The following is a 20,448-nucleotide window of genomic DNA, read 5'->3' on the forward strand; positions in this document are numbered from 1 at the left end:
CAAATTTACCCTATATTAGTTTTCATTAAATTTTACCGCTAAATTACTAAATTAAATTACACGTGACAGTTGATTGGTATATCAATTTGAGATTCTACACTTCGTTTGTCACAGTTTACAATTTTTTTGATTTTTTTGTGGTATTAAGATGGTATATTTGTCACAAATTTACTAGTTTGAGGTTTTTTAACGATTGAATAAATTAGTTTGTGATAAACTTGTCATAAATGTACCAGTTTATGGTTTTTTATGATCAGTCGGAGTAAACTTATCACAAGTATACCGGTTTGGGATTTTTCATGGTCAAAAAAATAAATTGGGATAAATTTGTCACGGATGTATCAGTTTAAAGTTTTTCAGGGTATTAATCCTATATTTTATGCATGATTATTTTTTTAGTTTTTCTTCTGTTTACGGTGCAACAAATGGTGACGTGCAAAACCGCCACTAATGGTATTTGATATTTTCCTTGGGAGCAAGTGGCTCAAATTCATTTCCCCGTTTTTGGATCATAACATGTCGCACAAAACAAAACAAAAATTCGAGGAAATAATAATAATAAATGCCTGTGATATGCATGCAACATTATAGGGGAAAAAAAAAACCAAACCTCATGTTCGGTGTACAATTTCCACTGTGAAATTAGCATAAAAAGAATCACCATTCCTTTCACTTTTATAATTCCATTTTGGTATTTAATTTTAATTGAATCGTTACTTTCTTATTTATAAGTAAAAGAGGGCTCACTTAAACATGTAGAGAAAAATAAGAATAAATCAATGTAATGTATATGAGAAAGATCAAAAATTAAAATTTTATTTCACCGAAAATTTCATAATAAAAAAATATTTTTCATAAAATTATTTTGAAGGAAAATTGTTAATTTTTATGTGTCGGATGAGCTAGGTAACATGATTTCCTTCTATAAAATAATTGATTTTTCATTATCCAAATATGGAAAGGATGGATAATAATTTCTCAGGAATAATTTTCCTTATAAAAAAAGGGTCGAAGAAACTTTGTGGTAATCGATGTGAGATATCTTTCCCTCCAAAGAATTATGATTATTGAATTAAAAGGACTATAATAAATTAAAGTAGTAGGTGTTGGGTGATCCACGTGTCCCTCAGCAGTTGACTGACTGACTGAAAATTCCAATAAGACCCCTCGGGGCCTTTCGCCCTCCTCCTCCTCCGTCCGTGTCGCCCACACGTTCTTTCCGGCTCTTTCTCGGGATTCTCGGAATTTTCCCGGCCGCGCGAGAAAATTCTCCTCCCCTTTTTCCAGGTAAAATTCTCTCTCCCCCGATCGCTTGCCTGAATTGCGATTCCGCTTCGATCCGACCGTGCCCTCGCTTCGTATCGAACCGTCCGTCCGTCTTCAGAGCCGAAAGCAATCATTTTTATGTCTCATTCGGCATCGAGAGCTGGGACTTTTGCTCGAGCTCTGTTCAAATTCCCACGCGCGGATGTGTGATAGGAGGGATTGACATTAGATGGCAAGTTCACAGGATTGAAAGCTGGCTGGCTATTGTGGGGGAGAGGGAGGGAGGGACTTGCTGTGGATACATGGGGTTCCTTGGCTTTATGTACAATGGGAGGTCGAAGCCATTTGGAGTCAGCGAAGCATTGCTTATGTTATTTCTTGATGTGCTGATGCTAATTCCCAGCATACATGCAGTTTGAATTTTGCTGCTGTAATTTGTTCCGATGTCCTTAGTTGGCTTGACTTGTGAAACTTGCTTCGTTCGGCTGCTCTGACTGTGCTAAACGTTGCCTAATAATCGATTGAAGTGGCCGCAGTTTCATGCCCCGAATGTGATTGATTATATTTCTTAACGACAGCCCAGTCTTATTTTCCTTCTGCAGGCGAGTTTGCTGGTGTGAGCAGGGATGGAACTCTTGTTTAAGGGTCTCGATGAGCGCGCGCCTGATTGTGCCTTTGATGAGAAGGCCTTTCAGAGATGCCCCTTTCTGAGGAACATAAACAAACCGACGTGCTTTTCCTTTTCATTTCTAGATCCCCCTCAACCTGTAAGCCGTTCATCTTCTGTCTGGATATCATGCACTAACATCCTTGGTTTTCTCTATCTGACAATTGCGCCGTAGAGTGACGGCTTTTCTTATGTTTGGCTATATACTCAGGTACAGGGTGCCAAAGGTCCAATTTTTGAAGATGGTCCAGGTTTCGACATGGCTTTTAAGCTCTTCCATGGAAAGAATGGAGTTGTCCCGCTCACCGAGAGTCCTCACTTTCCTAACGCCCAACCTATTGCTGAGCCCACACCTCAATTCAATCCCTTAGCAGCAAAAGCAGCGACCATCAGTCTGTCTGCTTTTGGCCCAGGGGGCCCGTTCAGCTTCGGTTCCTTTTCTGATAAATGGAAGAAACAGAAGAAGCGGGTTGATTCGTCCGACAAGAAAGGACCCTCTTCTGAGGTAGTATACCTTTCTCTGTTAAGCTTCTATTTCAAGCATCGGAAGTTTAACCTGATGATAATATTCAACATATTGGTAAAGAGTTGTAGAATTAAAAAGTGAGTTACAACTCTGTTAATAGACAACTTTTGAAAGATACCGATAGTCTCTGTATGTTAAAACTGTGGTCTTAATTTTTCTTCAGAGCTCACGGGCATTTCTCCATTATTTTGAACCTCAGAAACATGTGAAAGTATCATGTTTCATTGTTGTTATTAAAGGCTTGCTCATGCTTCGAGTTTCTTTTCCAGAAAGGAAATCCAACCAATCACGAGGCACATGGAAACGAATGGCTGCAGACAGGCAATTGCCCAATAGCTAAGTCATTCAGAGCCGTCAGTGGTGTCCTTCCACTGGTTGCAAAGGCACTTCAGCCACCGCCAGGTATAAAGTTCAAATGCCCCCCGGCAGTAGTCGCTGCAAGAGCGGCCCTTGCTCGGACAGCCTTGGTTAAGACATTACGTCCTCAACCCCTGCCTTCAAAGATGCTAGTAATTGCACTCTTGGGCATGGCAGCCAACGTGCCTTTAGGTGTGTGGAGGGAGCACACAGAGAAGTTTTCTCTATCATGGTTTGCAGCAGTTCATGCGGCTGTACCCTTCATCGCCATGTTGAGAAAATCAGTCGTGATGCCAAAATCAGCTATGGCATTAACGATTGCGGCCTCCATTTTAGGCCAAGTTATTGGGTCTAGAGCTGAACGGATCAGGATGAAAGCTGCTGCTCAAAGGGTGGTGGCTCCGTGTGTAACAGTTGATGGCATTGCTCACTGCGGTACAAACCAGGCAGATGTTTCCAGCATCAACTGTAGTACACAAGGAATGATGAGAAACTCACCTCCGGCAGAAGCTCGTGGTACAGCTTCGGCATCTAGTGTTTGTTACTAGTAGTTTCTGTTCATTATAAAGATCTGTGAAGAACAGCTAAGAATAATCATCCATGCAGCATTTTAATATAGATTTATTTGGGTACCCTATGGTAGACGATCACAATTATCCTGCTATCTTTCGGTTGCTGCAATCAGCGATCGGTACGTTTCTTCTTCTGGAATAAATAATAACAGTACGTGTAATTCTACTGAGTCAAGCATTTTGGTATATTACTTAACAGATCATTCATATGCTTTAGCTTGGCTTGATGATGGTACCAATTTTTTAAAAGCCAAGAAACGTCGGACACGAATATAAACAGAACCCAACAATATCTGATGAAAATACTGGGGGAAAGTATAAAAAGAAAAATAGACGAGCCGACACTTTACAACGTACACCAGTACGGTTATCAAACAAAAGTCCGCGAAAGGTAGCACCTATGCATCATGATAAAGGCGAAGCACTCATACCGCTCCTTTATAGACTTGAGAATCTGGAAAGGGCAGAACTTCTCATGAAATGAAACGAGAGTTGCTTATTCCAACCCTTCCCCCAAAATATTTCTCATCACCACCGCACGGGGCATCCTCCTGCATCATATTCTCTCCACGAAACATGGGGAACTGTGAAGAACGCTTTCCCCATCCGCTCACATCCAAAAGAACAGGATAAGAAATGTTTTAAGCAAGAGCTGACTCCTTTACATTACTCTCAAAACCCACCAACCCTTTCCCTGGAAACCATGCCGTACCTCCCAGGTGTTGCGGCACTGCTTCCGTAGGCAGGTGGAACCCCACTTAGCCCAGGACAGTCTCTCGCCCAGTGACCAGTTTGATTGCACTTGTAGCATGTATCACCAGAACCTCCAGGTGTTGCGGCACTGCTTCCATAGGCAGGTGGAACCCCACTTAGCCCAGGACAGTCTCTCGCCCAGTGCCCAGTTTGATTGCACTTATAGCATGTATCACCAGAACCTCCAGGTGCTCTATTCATGTATGCCCCTCCTCCCATCGTCTGAGAAGGGCCGCTCATGATGCTTGGGCAATTTCCGGAGCTATGGCCACTTCTCCCACAGCTGGTGCAGCTTGAATTCATATCAAGTGGGCCAGTCGTGGAAAGTCTAGCACCATTATACTGGTTTCCATTTTGAACCGCCGAAGTATAGCTCACCGGTGACCTATAACCTCCCGTACCAGCATTATTTCCCATGGAATGGTTTCCCACAAAAGATGAAGATTGCATACTCTCAGCATTCCCTGTTAAAGTACTTTTCATCCCGGAGTTTGAAACTATGTTCTCCGACCTGACGTCGGAAGAACCAGACCCATCTGCTCTGTTCTTCTCCAATAAATCCAGAAGAAACCTGGCCTCTGATGAGAAATTTACCTTGTCTGCTTTGACAACAGTCGACTTCACGCGTTGTTCATCACTAAAGATCTCCTCCTTCACTTTCAACTTGAATATGAATTTGGTGAAGAAAACCTTGCGAATGATTTCTCCAAACCTCTCATCTTCATTCTCAGTTCTCAGATAGAACAACTCCTTTGCAGACACACCCATTATTTCCTCACCACACTCCTGGAATGCGGTCACCCATGCTTGCCCAGTGTGGTCCTGAATCTGGATCTGGAGAATGTACCTGTAGTCGCATTCATCAACACAGCGGTCGCATCTATCACACCGCCATTTCCCATCGCCATTGTTTGTAACTTTCTTGTTGCATTGGCGATCTCCAATTACAATGGGACAGGCTGTGTAACAGAAATTATCCAACTTTATATATGCAATATTGGCAGAAATTGTAATCCAATCTGGCTTCTCAGAAGTCCCTAGCTTTTCATCTTTGATCTGACATACAGTTTTTCTTGCATCTGTCCTGCCCATGCTTGTCATTTCTCTTGATATGGATACTGTAGGGGCAGTTTTACCTTCCCGCTCAAACCACTCCTTGAGCCTGCGAGCCTCTTCGATGTCAGGCTCTATAAATAACTGGCTAGTAGAAATGGTACCCACTGCCTTCCCATTAAATTCACTGATTCTACCAGATTTCACCGCCAGTACGGGATACTGTCCAGAGTCGCACAGAATTTGCAGCCTTTGTCCTTCTGCATTACAAAAGCTCCCCCACAAAGTCAATTCAACACTTCGGCCAGACTCATCTTTCAAATGAAGGGTTCTTTTCTGAGTTTCAGAACCATTTTTCTTCATTATGGAAGTGACGGGATTTATAGAGTGAACAACACCAATCACGTCAACGATACTGTTGCTTTCCATGCCTTCAACATCACTAATGGGATGAAAATGAAACTGCTGCCTCGGAATTTGGTTATCATCCTCAATACATGGCTGTACGATCGAGGTGGTCTCCAGATATATCTCATGATCATTTCGGAGGTGATTGAAATTCTTCTGAGCAGGTTTCAAAGTACCTCTGGAAATTAAGTACACCTTGCCTGTTTCAATCTGGTTGTAGAACTGGTCAGCAACAGCATTAAAGCACGTCACACGAATCTCCCCACCATCCGAATCAAGAAGATCAAAAGAAAACACTTTTCCATCACCACGTGGATTGTTGTAATGCCTAAGCTCACCCTTTGCAGTCACTCTGGCCTTAACTGTCCACCTGTTCTGGTAAGGGTTGAGGGCAGCTATTGGAATTATCCTAGGAGGAGCTTCATTCTTTGCTATAGGTCCTCGATTCATGTACATTGGTGGTGGTTGCTGATATGATGGCCGAGGCTGGTGGGCATAGGTATTCACAGGTGAACGTTGAAATTCATTGGTATTATTGTGGAAACCCATGTTCTGATTAGTATAGGACCCACCAAACTGAGCTGACCTAGGGACACCAGGTTCTGTGTTTGAGTACACCGGCGCAATGGGAGCAGCATTGCCATAAGAAGGAGCAGCGCTTGTTGCAGGATACCTTCCCTGATCAATATTACTCGAGTAAGAACCAACATGCGTGTTTTGTAAAGAGGGCGTGGGCAAACTTGGTTTTGCCGCTTCACTTCCAGGAACTTTCGCCATTACAGGTTCTCCAATAAGATCTTGCTTGTCGAGTACGACGTCCAAGTCAACAATAACAATAATCCTGCTTGCACAAATCAGAGTGAACGTGAGGACTAATTTAACAAAAATGAAATACAGCTGAAGAACTCACGTACACCAAAAGCAAATAAACTTTTGTCACTTGAATAAAGTGATAATAGCAGCAATGTGGATGAAGACAGTGACAACAACCACAGCAATTAATTGCCCAATTTCCTTCAAACAATACTCTAAGGGCACAAACACTTAAGCTCCCCCCATTTTTCTTCATCTCTCTGCAACATCTAAAAAAAAACACATGCAAAAGGCTTCAAGGGGATCAACTTAAGTTGCTACTACATCCAGACAGAGCATTCAATCACAATAACTCATAGCGTACCTTGTTTATCTACTAAATATCTGATCTTCCAAATTTATCATCGATAATTTTTCTAATCCATAATCAATAACTTCCCTTGCCCTAGACCAATTGCCATGAAAACAAAGTAATCCGCATACCAAAACACCCTGTAAGTACAGTTGAGAATTCAATGGATAGCAGACCAGTTGAAATTCCAACACCTATCGATTCAAAATAAGGTAATGAAAAGGCCCCTAATAACTTAATTAACCATTAGATGCCCGATCACACCAACCTCAAAAACGTATTTAACCCAGAAAAGCCATCGCTTCAACGATCAATGGCAAATGATATGCCCTTTTTGCACCTGCGACAACTGAAAACTCATTTTTCTTCTCTTCCCTACATATCCGGAGACAAAATAGTCTATCCAAACAACGAAGTCGAACCAATTCCAACCCACAGTAACCCCCAAAAAATTGAAAAAAAAGAACAAGAGAATTAGATAAACAAACAGCAAAAGCACGCGACTCCATCGGAGGGGGAAAGAAAGAAACGTTCGCATGACGTACAGTCGATCCTTGACGGGACTGCAGACGAAGTGATTCATCCTGATAATAGAGCCCTTCTGCAGCCGCCCCGAGTCGACGAGGTGGTTGTGCTGCGTCGCGAGCATGCCCTGCTGCATGTGGGTCCCGTCGGACAGCACCATCCGGAACCTCTGCCGCTCCCTCTCCACGGCGCCGGCGCCGCCCGGGTTCTGGTTCTGGTTGCCGGGGGTCTTCACCATCTTCATGTCCACCACCTGCACGATCGGCTTCACCTCGCTCTCCCCGACGAGCTCGCGCTCGCAGATCTTCCATATCGCGCCCTCCGTCAGCTTCACCGCCGCCGCCGCCGACATCTCTCCGAACCGGCGAGAAGGGGACGCCGCCGTCGCTAGGGTTATGGGAGAGGAGAAGAGATGGGCGAGAGGAAATCGATCGCGACGGATCGAAAATCGAGAGCTCGGGAGAGAAAGAGTGAGGGGAAATTTTTTCAAAAACCCTAAAGAAGAGGGACGGAAAGCGCCATTTTCTGGGTTTGAGAGGGAAAACTGAAATGCGATGCCTTCTTTTGAGGGAATTCGCGCCGTCGCGTCCGCACGTGCGAGTGGCGTGGGGTCCCCTGGAATTCCAATTTTGTCCTTTGGAATGTTCGGGATGCCACCATCTCGAGGGTAAAAAAGGTTTCGTCTCGAGGGTCGTTTGGACTTCGGGATCCTCAGAAATGTGAAACACGTATGGGGAATTTCTTCCCCATGAAGAGACTCCTACTATTCGCCGATAGAGATGGTAATAGCTAAGGAATTGAGGATGCATAATTTAAAAGACAAATGAGAGATTTGAAAACCTTGCGCTTAGTTATCATACAAAAAAAAAAAAACTCATTAAAATTTAAAATTAAATTAGTAAATTATTATATTTATTTTATATTCGTATGTTAAATTAGTGGACAATAAGTTTTGGATCATCTCCTGATGTAACCTTTTAATGTTATTTTATATTTTTATGAAACACGATTACAAATTAGTCAATGACAAGATGTTAATTGCTTTCTCAAACCTTTCAACTTTTTAGTGTTAGTTACAGCATGTAGAGAGAATGCCAAGGATGGGGCTGGCATTGTTCTATTTAATTTCTTTAAAAACCTGTAAAATTTATAATAAAATGCATTTCCTTGTTTTAATATCAATTTGATATTATGTCAAGAGTTGTGAGTATTAGTTCAAATAAATATTGGGTGCGTTTGTTTGAGGGAAAGTATTTTTCATAAATTGTTTTTTTTCATGAAAAATAATTATTCAATAGAAAAAAATTTATTTGATAAAAACATTCATGTATAAATTTTGAAATGTGAATTCATAAATCTAAAAAGATGAAAACATTTTTAGAATTACTCATCTAAAATATTTGAATAATTAGGAAAATGAATTCCTAAGGCATACATAAACGTTTTCGATCATACATTACCAAATAAAGGAAAATTAACCTTATTTCTGAAAAATACTTTTCCAGAGTAAAATTTATAATGTGTATTCTATCCACTTAATAGTTAATATCACCATTAACATTACTACCGAAATCAGGATCATCACCATCACTTCATTTAAAAAGAAAAAAATCTGCCACCTGCCCGCCCCCCATTGCTGCCATCCTTGTTGCCACCGTCACAGTCGCCGCCGCCGCCATGCCACGCCCTCCACCGTCACCACCGCTGCCACTGGCTCCCGTCCACGCATCGCTGGCTCGCTGCTTCCAAAAACAATTCTAATGGGCCGACCCGGTCGACGGCCGATGGGATGCCGGTTATGTAATTTGGGCCGGATAGAGCGCGTCGTTGTATAAATGGCGCATCGCTCCAGCATCGTTCCAGCTCTTTCATACGTTTTCTCGGGCAAAAATATATACTCCCGTTACCTCGTAGGAATCAACGGGAAAATCAACCAGCAATGGCTTCTTCCACCCTCCTCCTCCACCACTCTCGAACCCTCCTCCCACCCAGACAAAACCCTAACCCTCTCGCCGCTCGCGCCCCCAAACCCCCGTTCGTCCCTCTCCTCCGCCTCGACTCTCTCCCCAAGCCCCGCACGCTCTCTCTCTCCCCCTCCTCGAGACTTAGCCTCGCCGCCAGAGCCGCCGCTTCCTCGCCGCCGGCAACCGCTCCCGCTCCGTCGCCGCACGCAAAGCTCGGCGAATCGATCCGCACCGTGAGCTCCGTGCTTGCCCTCGCGGTAGGAGTGTCGGTTTCGATTGCGAAGCTGGTCCAGACGCTTCCGTTCGATAAAGCCCTCGCCTTGCTGTCAAAATTGGTCCCCGGCCCGCAGGAGCTCGCCGCGGCTCGAGAGCTCGGAGGGAGCCTGTCGCATGCGGCGGGGCCGCTGTTCTTCGCGGCGCTCCGCGACCGCCCCAGCGGGCACCTGAACACGCCCCTGACGGTGGTCGCCGCCGGCCTGGCGAAGTGGCTCGATATCTACAGCGGGGTTCTGATGGTCAGGGTTCTGCTCAGTTGGTTCCCGAACATCCCGTGGGAGCGGCAGCCGTTGTCGGCGATTAGGGACTTGTGCGACCCCTATTTGAATTTGTTTAGGAATATCATTCCCCCGATTTTCGATACTTTGGACGTGAGCCCGCTTTTGGCTTTCGCAGTGTTGGGGACTCTCGGTTCGTTCCTGAATAACAGCAGGGGAATGTATTGAATAACCAGAGGAGAGTGGTGTGGATAGTATGGTGGGAAATGGGGTCGGTGGACGGTTGTTATAGTGAGCGAAAACGTTATTGTTTTTTGTTGAATTTAGATTTCATAAGCTGCTTTGTATGATTGTACACTGAGTATTAGTTGTTGTAATCCATAGTGGTTATATGGGTTTTGCCGAGCTAATAAAAATATTGGAAATTTTGAAGTTTTGATGGTATGTTGAGGTATAGTTATTGAAGAATTTTTGGTACATGCTGTGGTCTGCTATAGTTTCTATTCTTCTTGGTTAGTCTGGAGGGACTGCTTTATCTTGTACTTGAGCATTTATATGTGCATATTCATTGTGTAGCAAAAATGGTGAAGTTGATTGGACTTTAAAATTGGGTCGAGGACTTTTAATGGTGTAGAACATGGAGTGAGGTCAAAGTTTCTGATGCTAATTGCTGGACGTTCTTTCAGTTTTATTTTCTAGATGCCTTCTTAAGAGAACGTTTATTGGGACTATCATGTAGAAACTGGTAATCATAGGCCTCTCTGTTGACTTTAAAGTACCAACTAGTTGAACTTCTCCTATCACCGTGGATATCCTAGCTTTCACTTGATGCCCTACATAGTGGATCCATGTGTGATCTTTGCAAGGCCAAGTCCAACCCTATGTCTTTACTGACCCCAAAAATTTGGGGAAAATGCCTATGCATTTGCATGTGCATGCAGTCCAGTGAGTTAGGCAACTGCTGTATAAGTGTTGATGTATGTTATCACTTGCGGTTTCTTCATAGTTTCCAATGTCAAAATTTTTCTGTGTCCGAGTACCTTTGTTTTAAGTGTAATTAGTACTAGGGAAATAAAGCCTTGGAGACGATTTTACAGGTGCTGGCCTTTTTGGGAAACTGTTTGTAGATATCCCCCGTGTTGCTACTTTTGCCTTCTGGTTGCACATTGAAAATAGGAAATTTTCTTGCTGCTCTAGCATTTCCTGTTCTAGAGTATGCACTAGACATGCATTTTTAGCTGGCAAATGATATTTCTGTAACGTGTGTAGCCTTTTTGTTCATCATCTTTACTTTGTCAGCTTTCACTACCACATTAGATGACACTATAGGATCAGACCTTTGTAGCCACTTTTGATGTTGTATAAAGTTGGAACGAAGGAATTTGTCTGCTTGATGGCATTGACGGTCAATCTTGGGAAGAAATGCTTAGTTGCATCATATGATGGGAAGATGTTTCAGCAGTACAGAGAGCCTCGGCATCCAATGACGATTAACTTTACAGAAGATTTTTTGGCTGACAACCCTGTCATTTGCTTTCATTTACTCAAGATTCTTTATTTGTACTTTGAGGAATGTATGGCTAGAACAAGCAACTACTTGAGTCTGATTTGGAGGTATGGAGCATTACGATTAGGTTGTGCACTGATGAATTGATAGGAAGCAAGGGCGAAAGTCCTTTTTGGGTGATACTGGAAATTGCCCTAGTTCTAATAACTGGAAAGAAGAGCAAAGTGCCTCGCGCCAGATGGTTTAGCAGTGAAAGCACACATCCATCTATATATATCACAAGTTCAAAGTGGAGGAATACCATGAGTCAATTTTCATGTAAAACCATGCTATTCGTGCTGGAATGTCAGTGGAGCTATGGCGACGAGCTCGCCCATCTAGATGTCTTGACTCTTGGGGGTTGAGAATTGGTTAATAGTAGTTACGGCTCAATTGAACGTTCTGCTCTGGGTTTGAAACTCTTGTCGTAACCCTCTTAAGAGGGTTGCTATGATTATTGGACCTCGTCATTTTGTCTCCTATCTCCATGGGAGTTTTCCTATATATGGTCGTTTAATTGGTCTTAAAGGTCCTGAACGAACAGTGGTTATCTCGTATGTTTCTAGAAAACAAAGATAAGCGTGTGAATTTCAACAGATGTATCATCTGGCGTGGTTTGTTCAACCCACGGGTTATGTGAGCAATAGATGCCAACCCCATTTGCTGGAAGAATTAATAGAGGTTATCAAATATTTTGCCTTATACTTATTTCGTGATTTAATTTTGGAGTTACACTCTTAGATGGCCTTTCTTTCAATTCTACATGGTCCGAAGTTGCCCTTGACGTTCGGCATTGGTCACTGATTTGTCATGTATATCCTTTCAAGATGACTAGTTAGCTTCAAGAAATGGTCGTGTTCTTTTCGTTTTTTGGATGAGGGATGTATTTTGACCATCTTTCGCAGTAATAATCCTTGTCTTTGGCCATTGTCCCCTTCGGCTACTTGGTATTCGGTGGAGAGATCGCATAACATATGCTACAATCCACGAGATTTCGTATGAACTGTCTGTATTTTCGGCCCCTTATGCTAGATACTGCAAATTTTTCTTATCTTGCTCCTCCCGAGTTAAGAGTACTGCATTCAGCATCGGTCAAATGCCCCTGGTGCGCATGTATACTAATTCTGTAGATCACTAGATCAGGTGGATCTCATGCAATATCCATGAGATTCATGGATCCACACAGAACAACTGTGTATTTGGTTTGTACTTCTAGCTAGAAACGGGTAAAGTAACCCCAAAAAAAAAAAAAAAGCCAGTTGTCCTACTCCTCAATTTGTTACCGTTGTGCATGATTTTTACTTTTCCAACAAAATGTCGACCTCAAGGTTCATTTTATGCATGACACCATGACACCACAGAATTGCAGGACATAAAGAGAGAAAAGGCAAAACTGAAAATGCAAGGGGCAGCTAGATTGCCTTCAAAACTTTGATGAAAAACTAAGGTAGGACAAGTTTCATCATCCAACTTATTTGCCCTTCACAAAATTACCAAGACTTTGCGATGAGAAAGCAAGACTCCTTTTCATTTGTACCAACAAAGAAGAAATGGTTCCCCGTGATTCAGAGTCTTTCAATTGACAAAAATGGCAAGTAATTCACCGTTAGATTCCTGCCGACTAAAGAGAGCATTAAGGAACATAGTATTAGCATCTGCGTTGCCTGTGCAACGTTTTAGTCGCTAAACAGTCACTACAGGGCATCCCAGCAGGTAAGAGGGCTTGGTGTGAGTTTCTCACGGGACTCCTGCTTGTGCCTGATCGAGTTAAAATTGATATGAGATGGACAAGCCTTACAAAGGCAAAAGGGAATATTCACATATTTCCTCAGTCCGGATGGATTCTCTCAATAACTTCTAGGAGCCGCTCTTTTTCTTCAGTCAGCTCTTCATTCTGCTTTTGCAGCTCTTCTATCTGCTTGGTCTGTTCAGAATCCTTTCTGAAGGAAGGTTCGAGGAGAGTATCCAATGTTAATAAATCAAAGAAACAAAAGACTGATTCACAAGATAACTTGAGAATGAAGGAGCATCAATTTATCAAGATCTTCCACCGAAAGAGCCCTCTAAGCATGATTGTTAATTTGATTTGACTTGAGCACACTATCCACTAACTCTATCCTTGCTTGATTTGTGCACATATAGGTTCCCCCTACATGTATTGCATTTAAGAAAAATTGAGAAAAATCTTATCAACCAATGCTCACAACAATTATAAGTTTAATTCAAGTTCAATTTGGGAGAATTTCTTGACGTGTCCTTAAGTAATGCATGAAAAGCAGAAAGCATAATGGTTCTACCAACTTCTGTAAGTATACAGAAAAGGTTCTGATCTTTTACCTATTCATGAAAGACAAATTAAGTTTGAGGGACCTCACTTCCTTCTCAAGATTTTCGCACCGCTTCAAGATAGATTGAACATCTGATGGAATTGCTGATGTTGAGTTTCTCTCCTTTGCCTCTGCCATTCTACGAAAAGCAAAACTATAAGTTATACAGCCCTCGCACTTCTATATAGTATGGTGATTATCTGAACGTCCCTGGGCAGATTTGATCTATTAAAATCTTATGCTCATGCTTTTGTGATGCAACTAACTTTCACCTTCTAAACACAGAGAGAGAGAGAGAGAGAGAGAGAGAGAGAGAGAGAGGACGTTATACAACGACAGGAAAGAACAAAAGGTGTATACAGATGGACAAAACTCTTCTTGTAGCCCCTTCCAGCAGACATAAAAAGTTTATGTTTATAAAGTTCTTTGTCTAACAGTCTAAGTGACTAAGGCTGCATTCCACTTTGTCTCCCTTCCAGGCCTCAGGAAAATTCGAGGCTTAATTTGTTCAGTGATCTCTCGCTTTATTAGTATTTCTTATTTCCATAACATCTGCATCACAAAAGGCACGATTATGCCCTTCACATCATTCTTTGAATTTCTGAAACTACTAAGGAAGACCAAGAAAACTATTGAGGCCTTGGTGGTAGTGTAACCATGACGGTATCTTCTCGTGAGTCTACATTTATGCCACTGACTGTATTTCTACCATTCTGCTCCATTTTTGTTTTAATTAAAGTATTGATAACGTGCAGTAAAAGTTTACAGTCATACCCAACTGATGCCCTAGGAAGAGAGAGAGAGGAGAGAGAGAGAGAGAACTTGAGACGAGTCTAACTGCTACAACCTTTTTGTTGAATACATTTTGCAAGTTTTTGTTTCCAACTGCTCTAAATAGAAGTTGTTAGCTATTTTTCAATGTTCAATCAAGGAAAAAAAGCCATGTGAGAGAGAAGACTACTTTACATTTCTACTCAATACTTGCACCTTCTTTAGAAAAATTAATGTTTTAAGAAGACTACCGCAAAATAGAGGCCACCACTATGTTACTAATATCTTCCGATGTTCAATGGAACATAAAACCACAGTCAATTCTCTACAAAAAAGAATTTATTGACAATGCAGTCTACTTACTTTCTTGATCGTTCCACTCTACGCTTTTTCGTTGGATCCCCTTTATCCCCTGCAGCAACGACAACATCATTAAAAGACTTCCATATTGATGAATTTGCACACTGAAAATGTTTAACCAATGCTTAAAAATGAAAAGACAGATTTTGCAGGGTCTATGATAGACCAATAAGAGAAAAAAACAACCAAAACCCTAGAAACCATATTTGACTACTGACTACTAACTACTGACTAATTCAACTAAAAATGCTTCAACAGCATGAAAGACGTCATTATGGAAATTAAGCTTTGATAGTTTGCTGTAATTTCTGGAATGTTACCTGAACCAGTAGATGAGACAGATCCATAACGCACCAGATTTCCCCTCTGTTAAACTCAACCAGATGAGAGAGGGAGATAATTGTGAGCGTAAAATTTGTTCAATTCGAAATCAAAGATATACCTTTTTATCATCTTTCAAATTGTCGATTATCCGTTCTCTGAAATCTGCACCTGGATTTATGAAAAGATCAGAACAAATATCTTAACTTTGAGAAATGACAAGTTGCCTTTGATAATCCAAAGACCAGACAGATATGAATATTCAATTTGCAGATCTTAATCAGAGAGAAATTACAATATATCCAGAACATTTTTTAATTTCACGCTGCACCAATAAAACCAATGGATTTACTTTTCTACAAAGATACATATCAGTTTATGTTCCAGTGAGATACACATACTTATTCTTGTGCAGCCACTAGGTATACAAGCCGACTAGAGTTGCCAGAAAGATTTGCTGTATATTTAGTAATAAGTCACTGGGCTGGTAGGGAGGGAAATCTTGACTGGACATGGAACATTCTAAAAATTCTGTAGTGGAAATTTCACTCCTTTCAGCCGTATTGGGACAACACTGATGATGACAATTGAATAACCACGTTTCTGCTCCTTTCGAAAGAAGCGGGAACATTGGATTCTGCTCCTTGGGTACATAAAAAGAGGAGCATTATTGGGCAATCCAATTGTCATGTACACTAACCACATTTGGACACTTCTCTAATTCTTAAAGTGAAGAGCATCAGGGCAATTTTTTCCGTGCACAATATTAGTCCAGAATCGGGGTTAATCAGGATATGATAACTTGAACCACTCGATGACTTAGACTAAAAAATGACATCAGTCCTCTACCTTTGGCCTTTGAACCATTTTCTGGACTTATAGTGTCTCCAACATTCTTCCTGGAGCTCTCACAAACGCTTAGAGTTTGGCTTGAGTTGCTGGGACCATCAAATGCATCAAATCCAGAGGAAACTATAGGAGCAGCAGCAGAAGACTCACTCTGGGAAGGTTCTTGGGAAACTGCTCTCACATTAATTGGATTTCTGGTGTTTATCAATTGTTCAAAGTCGAGGTCCATAGATCTTTCAACATTTGGTAGGAGAGCTAGACCTTCGGCCTGTCCTTGAGAGGCTTCATGGAACATCAATGACAGTTCATGAATATGATCTCCATGTCCTTGTTGGAAGCTAGTATTGGCAAGAATATCTTGAGCTTGAAAGGACCCCTGAGAGCAATCCTCAAAAGTTTCTCTCTCAATTTGATTAGCAAGCTTCTTGCGTTCTAGTGTACCCTTTAGCATGCTGACCACAGAGGAAACTCTATCCAAATTTTTGACTGGTTGTGCATTCATGCTGGATGAGGATGAATTGGATGGAGAAACAAATGCTCCCAACTGCTCGGGAATCTCACTCATTGAGAGATCACCGAAGCCACTATTGTTGTTGGGCTCTTGTTTCATTTCAACACCATGCACAGATCCACTGTTTGTCACTTCTATTGGGACTGAGCCTTGAGTGCTCTGCATGGCAGCATACCTCCTTCTGCAAAAAGGGCACATTTGTCTTGTCAAGGACAAGGAGCACATCGAGATGAAATTTTTTGCAACTTAATATATTTAAAAGAAAATTTCGAGATGCAGACTCTTTTAATGACCCACTGAATTTAAAAAATCATGGCCCAGCGCTTTAAGTGTTTTGAAGAATAAAAAAGGCAGGAAGCTCTAACGTGCTTTCAGTAATATGCAACAGGAGACTCTTCAGAACCAACTTTTGTCCCCAGATCTCTATTGCTTGTTACTTTAAAAGTTACATTAGGAAGCACAATACCGTAATTCAGAAGATCGGCTTCTCGTCATTGGTTGTGAACTATGAAACCAAGCCTGCATGCAGGGTGGATAACAAGAATCAATCACTGCTGAAGTAAAAATTGTCAAATCACTTTAGGCTCACTTACCTTGGCAAGATACAAATTATTCGCAGGCCATCCTCTTTCAGCAGCATTCCTGATGCGTTGTTCAAATCATGGTGAGTCAAGGAGACAATTGATTACACATTGACAGAATGACTTCTCCTTTTAGAGGAAAGTTCTGAGACACTTTTAATGGACACTCTGTTGTTTATGTCAAAAATAATATCCTATATCAGGATTAACCATTGAAAGCAAGAGCTTATTTATGAGAGCTGCTACAGGAGATTTATGGTTCAACCTGCTTGGAGTTTGGCTGAGATCCTCTGGAATTTCTTCAGCGATGGAGCAAGTTTGTGAAAGCAAGTCATTGCTTCTTTTCTTTTGCAGAATGTCCCCTTGCTCTTGATTTGATACATTTGCTAGTTCTGTGGATATCCTGAAGGTAGAAACACATACACAGTCTTTAGGGAAATTACAGATCACATAAGAAACACATTAAAAGTTCATGGACAACAAATGCAAGAATTTTATACTACAAGTCAAAATCCTCAGATACTCGACTGGACAATGCCACAGTCCTAAATGAATAAAGCATTCCCTTTTCTAGGGCCCATCTGTGACTTCAAGAATACACCCTGACGAGAAGTTCTGACTATCCACTAACTGTTTATGCAGCCGCACCAACTACCGCTCTCCAGAATTGTACATAAAATTCTCACCTCATATGGCTTCCATTCTATTCTCTCAAAGTCATTGGGTCTTATGGAGAAGAAACATGAAAGTAGCTAAACTTTACCCTTGAAATAACATATTTGCATTGAGAGGTAAAATGAGGGGAAAGAGGAGAGTGAAAGGTCAAGAAATTTTGTAGAATCACCTCCTTGATGCCTGCCATGTACGATGTGCTGCACCTGGTGAATTGTAGCCATGATTCTGTAAATAAAGGAAAGTCAGTGCAGTCTGGGAAAAAAGAGTTTTCTTAAAAAAACAAACTTCAGGCTTAAAACTTTTCAAGAATCACTCATGTATTTTCATTACATATCAGGTACATCTGCATGCATAAGAGTCATCTTAGTTCAATCAGCATAACAATTCTCAGCTTGGTATGAGTTCTAAGTTTTTAAGTTGCTTTGTCTTTCTGTCTTTGTTTTCTTTCTGTGTTTGGGTTCTGACCTAATATTTTCAGAGTGAATGAGAGAAAATTGAGCAAGAGCTTTTCCTCTTCTCACAATGTATGAATAGATGGCACACAAACTGCAATGTAGTCTTGAATGAAAGTCTATAGTATGAGTCATACAAATTACTCTGTTGCCTAAACACAGACAACTGGAAGAAAATGCCTTCTGCACTTACGGGAGGTGGAGAATTTAAGAAGTACGATTGCAAACCAGACTTTAATTTTTTCCAACCTACTATCGCGAGAGCATTTCTCCGACAAAGGTCAAATTTAATGGGAGTAAAGAAAAAGCACATTTAATTATCTAGTTTGTTGTTTTCGAATGGCAAAAAAGTGGTGCATTAAGACAGGCTCATGTCAACTTAGGAACAAAACCATCAATATGCAAATTAATGGCCTAGATATAAAAAGAGGAAACCAATTTCACTAATGCAGTCCCCTCTGATGCCTCAATTATCCTGCTCTTACTGGACCATAATTCTTGCTATACTTGTCGATGATCTGTTGCACACATTAAACTAGTTACCACGATAAACTACATTAAGCCACTTTTGTTGCTACCAAAGAGTGAAAATTCCAGCTTTCATGGTGTTCAATTTGAAATGAGGATAAGGCTCATGCTCGCCTAATTGATAACCCAACTTCCCACTTAGGTAATGCATCCAGTAAGTACTACTACTCACACTCCTTTAAATTGCCCAATGGAAAAAGAGAACGGCACTGATAATGTCATACTTCTACAAAAACATTGCTGAAAGACTCTTAATGATCTTGAGGAAGTGAGTGACATACTTCAGAAGCAGAATATCTGAATCAGAGATCACCTCATGACCATATTCATAGCAATTTGGAAAGGAATCAAATTCTCCTACAAACCACTATTTATTAACTCTCTGAAAAAAATCCAAGTGTCGTCAAAGATTTTTTGTGAAGAAAGATCAGAAAACAAGTGGTGATTGTTGTGCATTTATCAACAAAACTACTGTGCATGGTTGAATACTGATGATGAGACCGTGGTTTGATTGGTAAAATCTTGAAAAGCTTCAAGAAACTCCCCATCTGAATGGATCTCTAAAACCCTATGTACACATACTTCCATCTTGAACAGTAGATGCAAGTGTAAAGTCAAAAGCTGCTAAGTGAAGATAGGCAAACTCTTGCCTCTGCATTCGTGAGCCAGCTTTTGAAGAGCTCCTCGCTGTCTGTGCGAAAGTTTTGGGATAAATTCTTGAATCCCAACATCTCCATTGTCGGTATCGGCATTCCAACTGAGCTCTCCATCAGGGCTTTGAGGAACATCTCCTCACTGGAATTTCTGTAAAATCCCAAAAACCCTCTTCCCTCCATGCCAGGAAAGCCTTTTTCTCCTTCACTCCTCCAAACTCAACTGAAAGCAATAAAATCCTTCCAGCTTCGTGAAGGATCTATTGCTGGCGTTTCCCTTTTTTCCCTCTCATGCCAATTCTCCCCTACCCCTGACAGCTTGTATCCACTCAGACAACAAGTAAACTGCCCACGAATCGAGCTCAAGCAACCCAATTCGTGACGGATCGAAACTTTGCAATCATGCAATCAAAGTTTCTGCAAAGTGCATTCAAACGAAGCAGCCAAACCAAGCGCCGAACTAACTGCACATCTACTGATCCAGGACTTCAATTCAGGCTTAAAATCCGAAATAACCCTCTCCAATAAACAAGCTCGTATAATTGGCAGACCAATTCGCACCCGACAGAAGAAAAAACCAATGTGCTCTCCGCTAAAGAAGCCAAGAATATGATGACTGCCAATTCAACTAATTCAACCCGAGCACGACGCACACGCAATAACATAGGTCAGCAGCAGGCTGCCACGGCAACGCAATAACACCTAGACGAGAAGCTATCGCACTCGAATTTTATATTACCCCGAAAACCGAGTATTGTTAAGCATTTCTGACCGTCTCCACCGCTCAAGTGTCAATAAAATAATCAGGACACAGAGAGAGAGAGAGAGAGAGAGATATGGCGGAATCTGGATGGTCTTCGAGTTCGACAAGATTCCGGCACGACCTTGTCATCTTCCTCCGGATCAAAAACCAGCCGCGGGTTTCGAAACGGCAGTAAATAGAGCCGGGAATCGACCGCGGAAGACGTGATTTGCTGGCGGGATTTATCGCGCTGATGACGTGCATTTCGACAAGGGCGGTTGCAGAAGTTACTCTTTGCCGGAGAGCTGAAGAAGCGAGGTCAGCCATGAAAGAGACCTTCCAGCTCGGTTTTTCAGTTATTTTAAGGAAGGCAGCGCGGCCG

At 41.7% G+C, this 20,448-nt stretch overlaps 4 protein-coding genes across 7 annotated transcripts; 2 read left to right on the forward strand and 2 right to left on the reverse strand.

Moving 5' to 3' along the window:
* The first annotated feature begins 1,163 nt into the window (after positions 1-1,163).
* On the forward strand, positions 1,164-3,451 carry LOC104442348. Of its 2 annotated transcripts, none has more exons than XM_010055751.3 (4): positions 1,164-1,287; positions 1,869-2,033; positions 2,145-2,438; positions 2,729-3,451. In XM_010055751.3, exons 2-4 carry the CDS (start codon positions 1,893-1,895, stop codon positions 3,362-3,364), a joined length of 1,071 nt encoding a protein of 356 aa, XP_010054053.2. In that variant the 5' UTR covers positions 1,164-1,287; positions 1,869-1,892; the 3' UTR covers positions 3,365-3,451. The 2 variants fall into 2 exon arrangements, with proteins under 2 accessions (XP_010054053.2, XP_039161796.1); XM_039305862.1 differs by lacking the exon at positions 1,164-1,287 and adding an exon at positions 1,294-1,696.
* Positions 3,452-3,574: 123 nt separating this feature from the next.
* LOC104442349 (replication protein A 70 kDa DNA-binding subunit A) lies at positions 3,575-7,813 on the reverse strand. The gene is made up of 2 exons (XM_010055752.3): positions 7,313-7,813; positions 3,575-6,443 (listed from the first exon to the last, which is right to left on the reverse strand). The coding sequence occupies exons 1-2, from the start codon at positions 7,642-7,644 to the stop codon at positions 4,061-4,063; spliced, it is 2,715 nt and encodes a 904-aa protein (XP_010054054.2). The 5' UTR covers positions 7,645-7,813; the 3' UTR covers positions 3,575-4,060.
* A 1,356-nt stretch (positions 7,814-9,169) lies between these two features.
* LOC104442347 (ylmG homolog protein 1-2, chloroplastic) lies at positions 9,170-10,215 on the forward strand. Its single transcript, XM_010055750.3, has one exon. The coding sequence runs from the start codon at positions 9,232-9,234 to the stop codon at positions 9,976-9,978; it is 747 nt and encodes a 248-aa protein (XP_010054052.2). The 5' UTR covers positions 9,170-9,231; the 3' UTR covers positions 9,979-10,215.
* Positions 10,216-12,796: 2,581 nt separating this feature from the next.
* LOC104442346 (protein CYCLOPS) lies at positions 12,797-20,399 on the reverse strand. Of its 3 annotated transcripts, none has more exons than XM_010055749.3 (11): positions 19,322-20,399; positions 17,861-17,916; positions 17,282-17,419; positions 17,029-17,077; positions 16,902-16,954; positions 16,075-16,616; positions 15,197-15,246; positions 15,075-15,120; positions 14,758-14,806; positions 13,634-13,762; positions 12,797-13,236 (listed from the first exon to the last, which is right to left on the reverse strand). In XM_010055749.3, exons 1-11 carry the CDS (start codon positions 19,505-19,507, stop codon positions 13,125-13,127), a joined length of 1,410 nt encoding a protein of 469 aa, XP_010054051.2. In that variant the 5' UTR covers positions 19,508-20,399; the 3' UTR covers positions 12,797-13,124. The 3 variants fall into 3 exon arrangements, with proteins under 3 accessions (XP_010054051.2, XP_039160375.1, XP_010054049.2); XM_039304441.1 differs by having other exon boundaries at positions 15,197-15,240; positions 15,925-16,616; XM_010055747.3 differs by having other exon boundaries at positions 15,925-16,616; positions 19,322-20,398.
* Positions 20,400-20,448: the final 49 nt, after the last annotated feature.

This window comes from Eucalyptus grandis, chromosome 2 (genome assembly GCF_016545825.1).
Source record: "Eucalyptus grandis isolate ANBG69807.140 chromosome 2, ASM1654582v1, whole genome shotgun sequence".
Lineage (NCBI taxonomy): Eukaryota > Viridiplantae > Streptophyta > Magnoliopsida > Myrtales > Myrtaceae > Eucalyptus > Eucalyptus grandis.

Bases quoted from the DNA above. Each gene is read 5' to 3' on its own strand.
- LOC104442348 (XM_010055751.3), top strand. From the start codon at position 1,893: ATGGAACTCTTGTTTAAGGGTCTCGATGAGCGCGCGCCTGATTGTGCC. The intron at 2,034-2,144 runs GTAAGCCGTTCA...CTATATACTCAG, and splicing joins TTCTAGATCCCCCTCAACCT to GTACAGGGTGCCAAAGGTCC. The intron at 2,439-2,728 runs GTAGTATACCTT...TTTCTTTTCCAG, and splicing joins AGAAAGGACCCTCTTCTGAG to AAAGGAAATCCAACCAATCA.
- LOC104442349 (XM_010055752.3), bottom strand. From the start codon at position 7,644: ATGTCGGCGGCGGCGGCGGTGAAGCTGACGGAGGGCGCGATATGGAAG. The intron at 6,444-7,312 runs GTACGTCATGCG...TTGTGCAAGCAG, and splicing joins AGTCCCGTCAAGGATCGACT to GATTATTGTTATTGTTGACT.
- LOC104442347 (XM_010055750.3), top strand. From the start codon at position 9,232: ATGGCTTCTTCCACCCTCCTCCTCCACCACTCTCGAACCCTCCTCCCA.
- LOC104442346 (XM_010055747.3), bottom strand. From the start codon at position 19,507: ATGGAGGGAAGAGGGTTTTTGGGATTTTACAGAAATTCCAGTGAGGAG. The intron at 15,121-15,196 runs GTATATCTTTGA...TGAGTTTAACAG, and splicing joins ATTTGAAAGATGATAAAAAG to AGGGGAAATCTGGTGCGTTA. The intron at 13,763-14,757 runs GTAAGTAGACTG...TGCTTTTCGTAG, and splicing joins AGAGTGGAACGATCAAGAAA to AATGGCAGAGGCAAAGGAGA.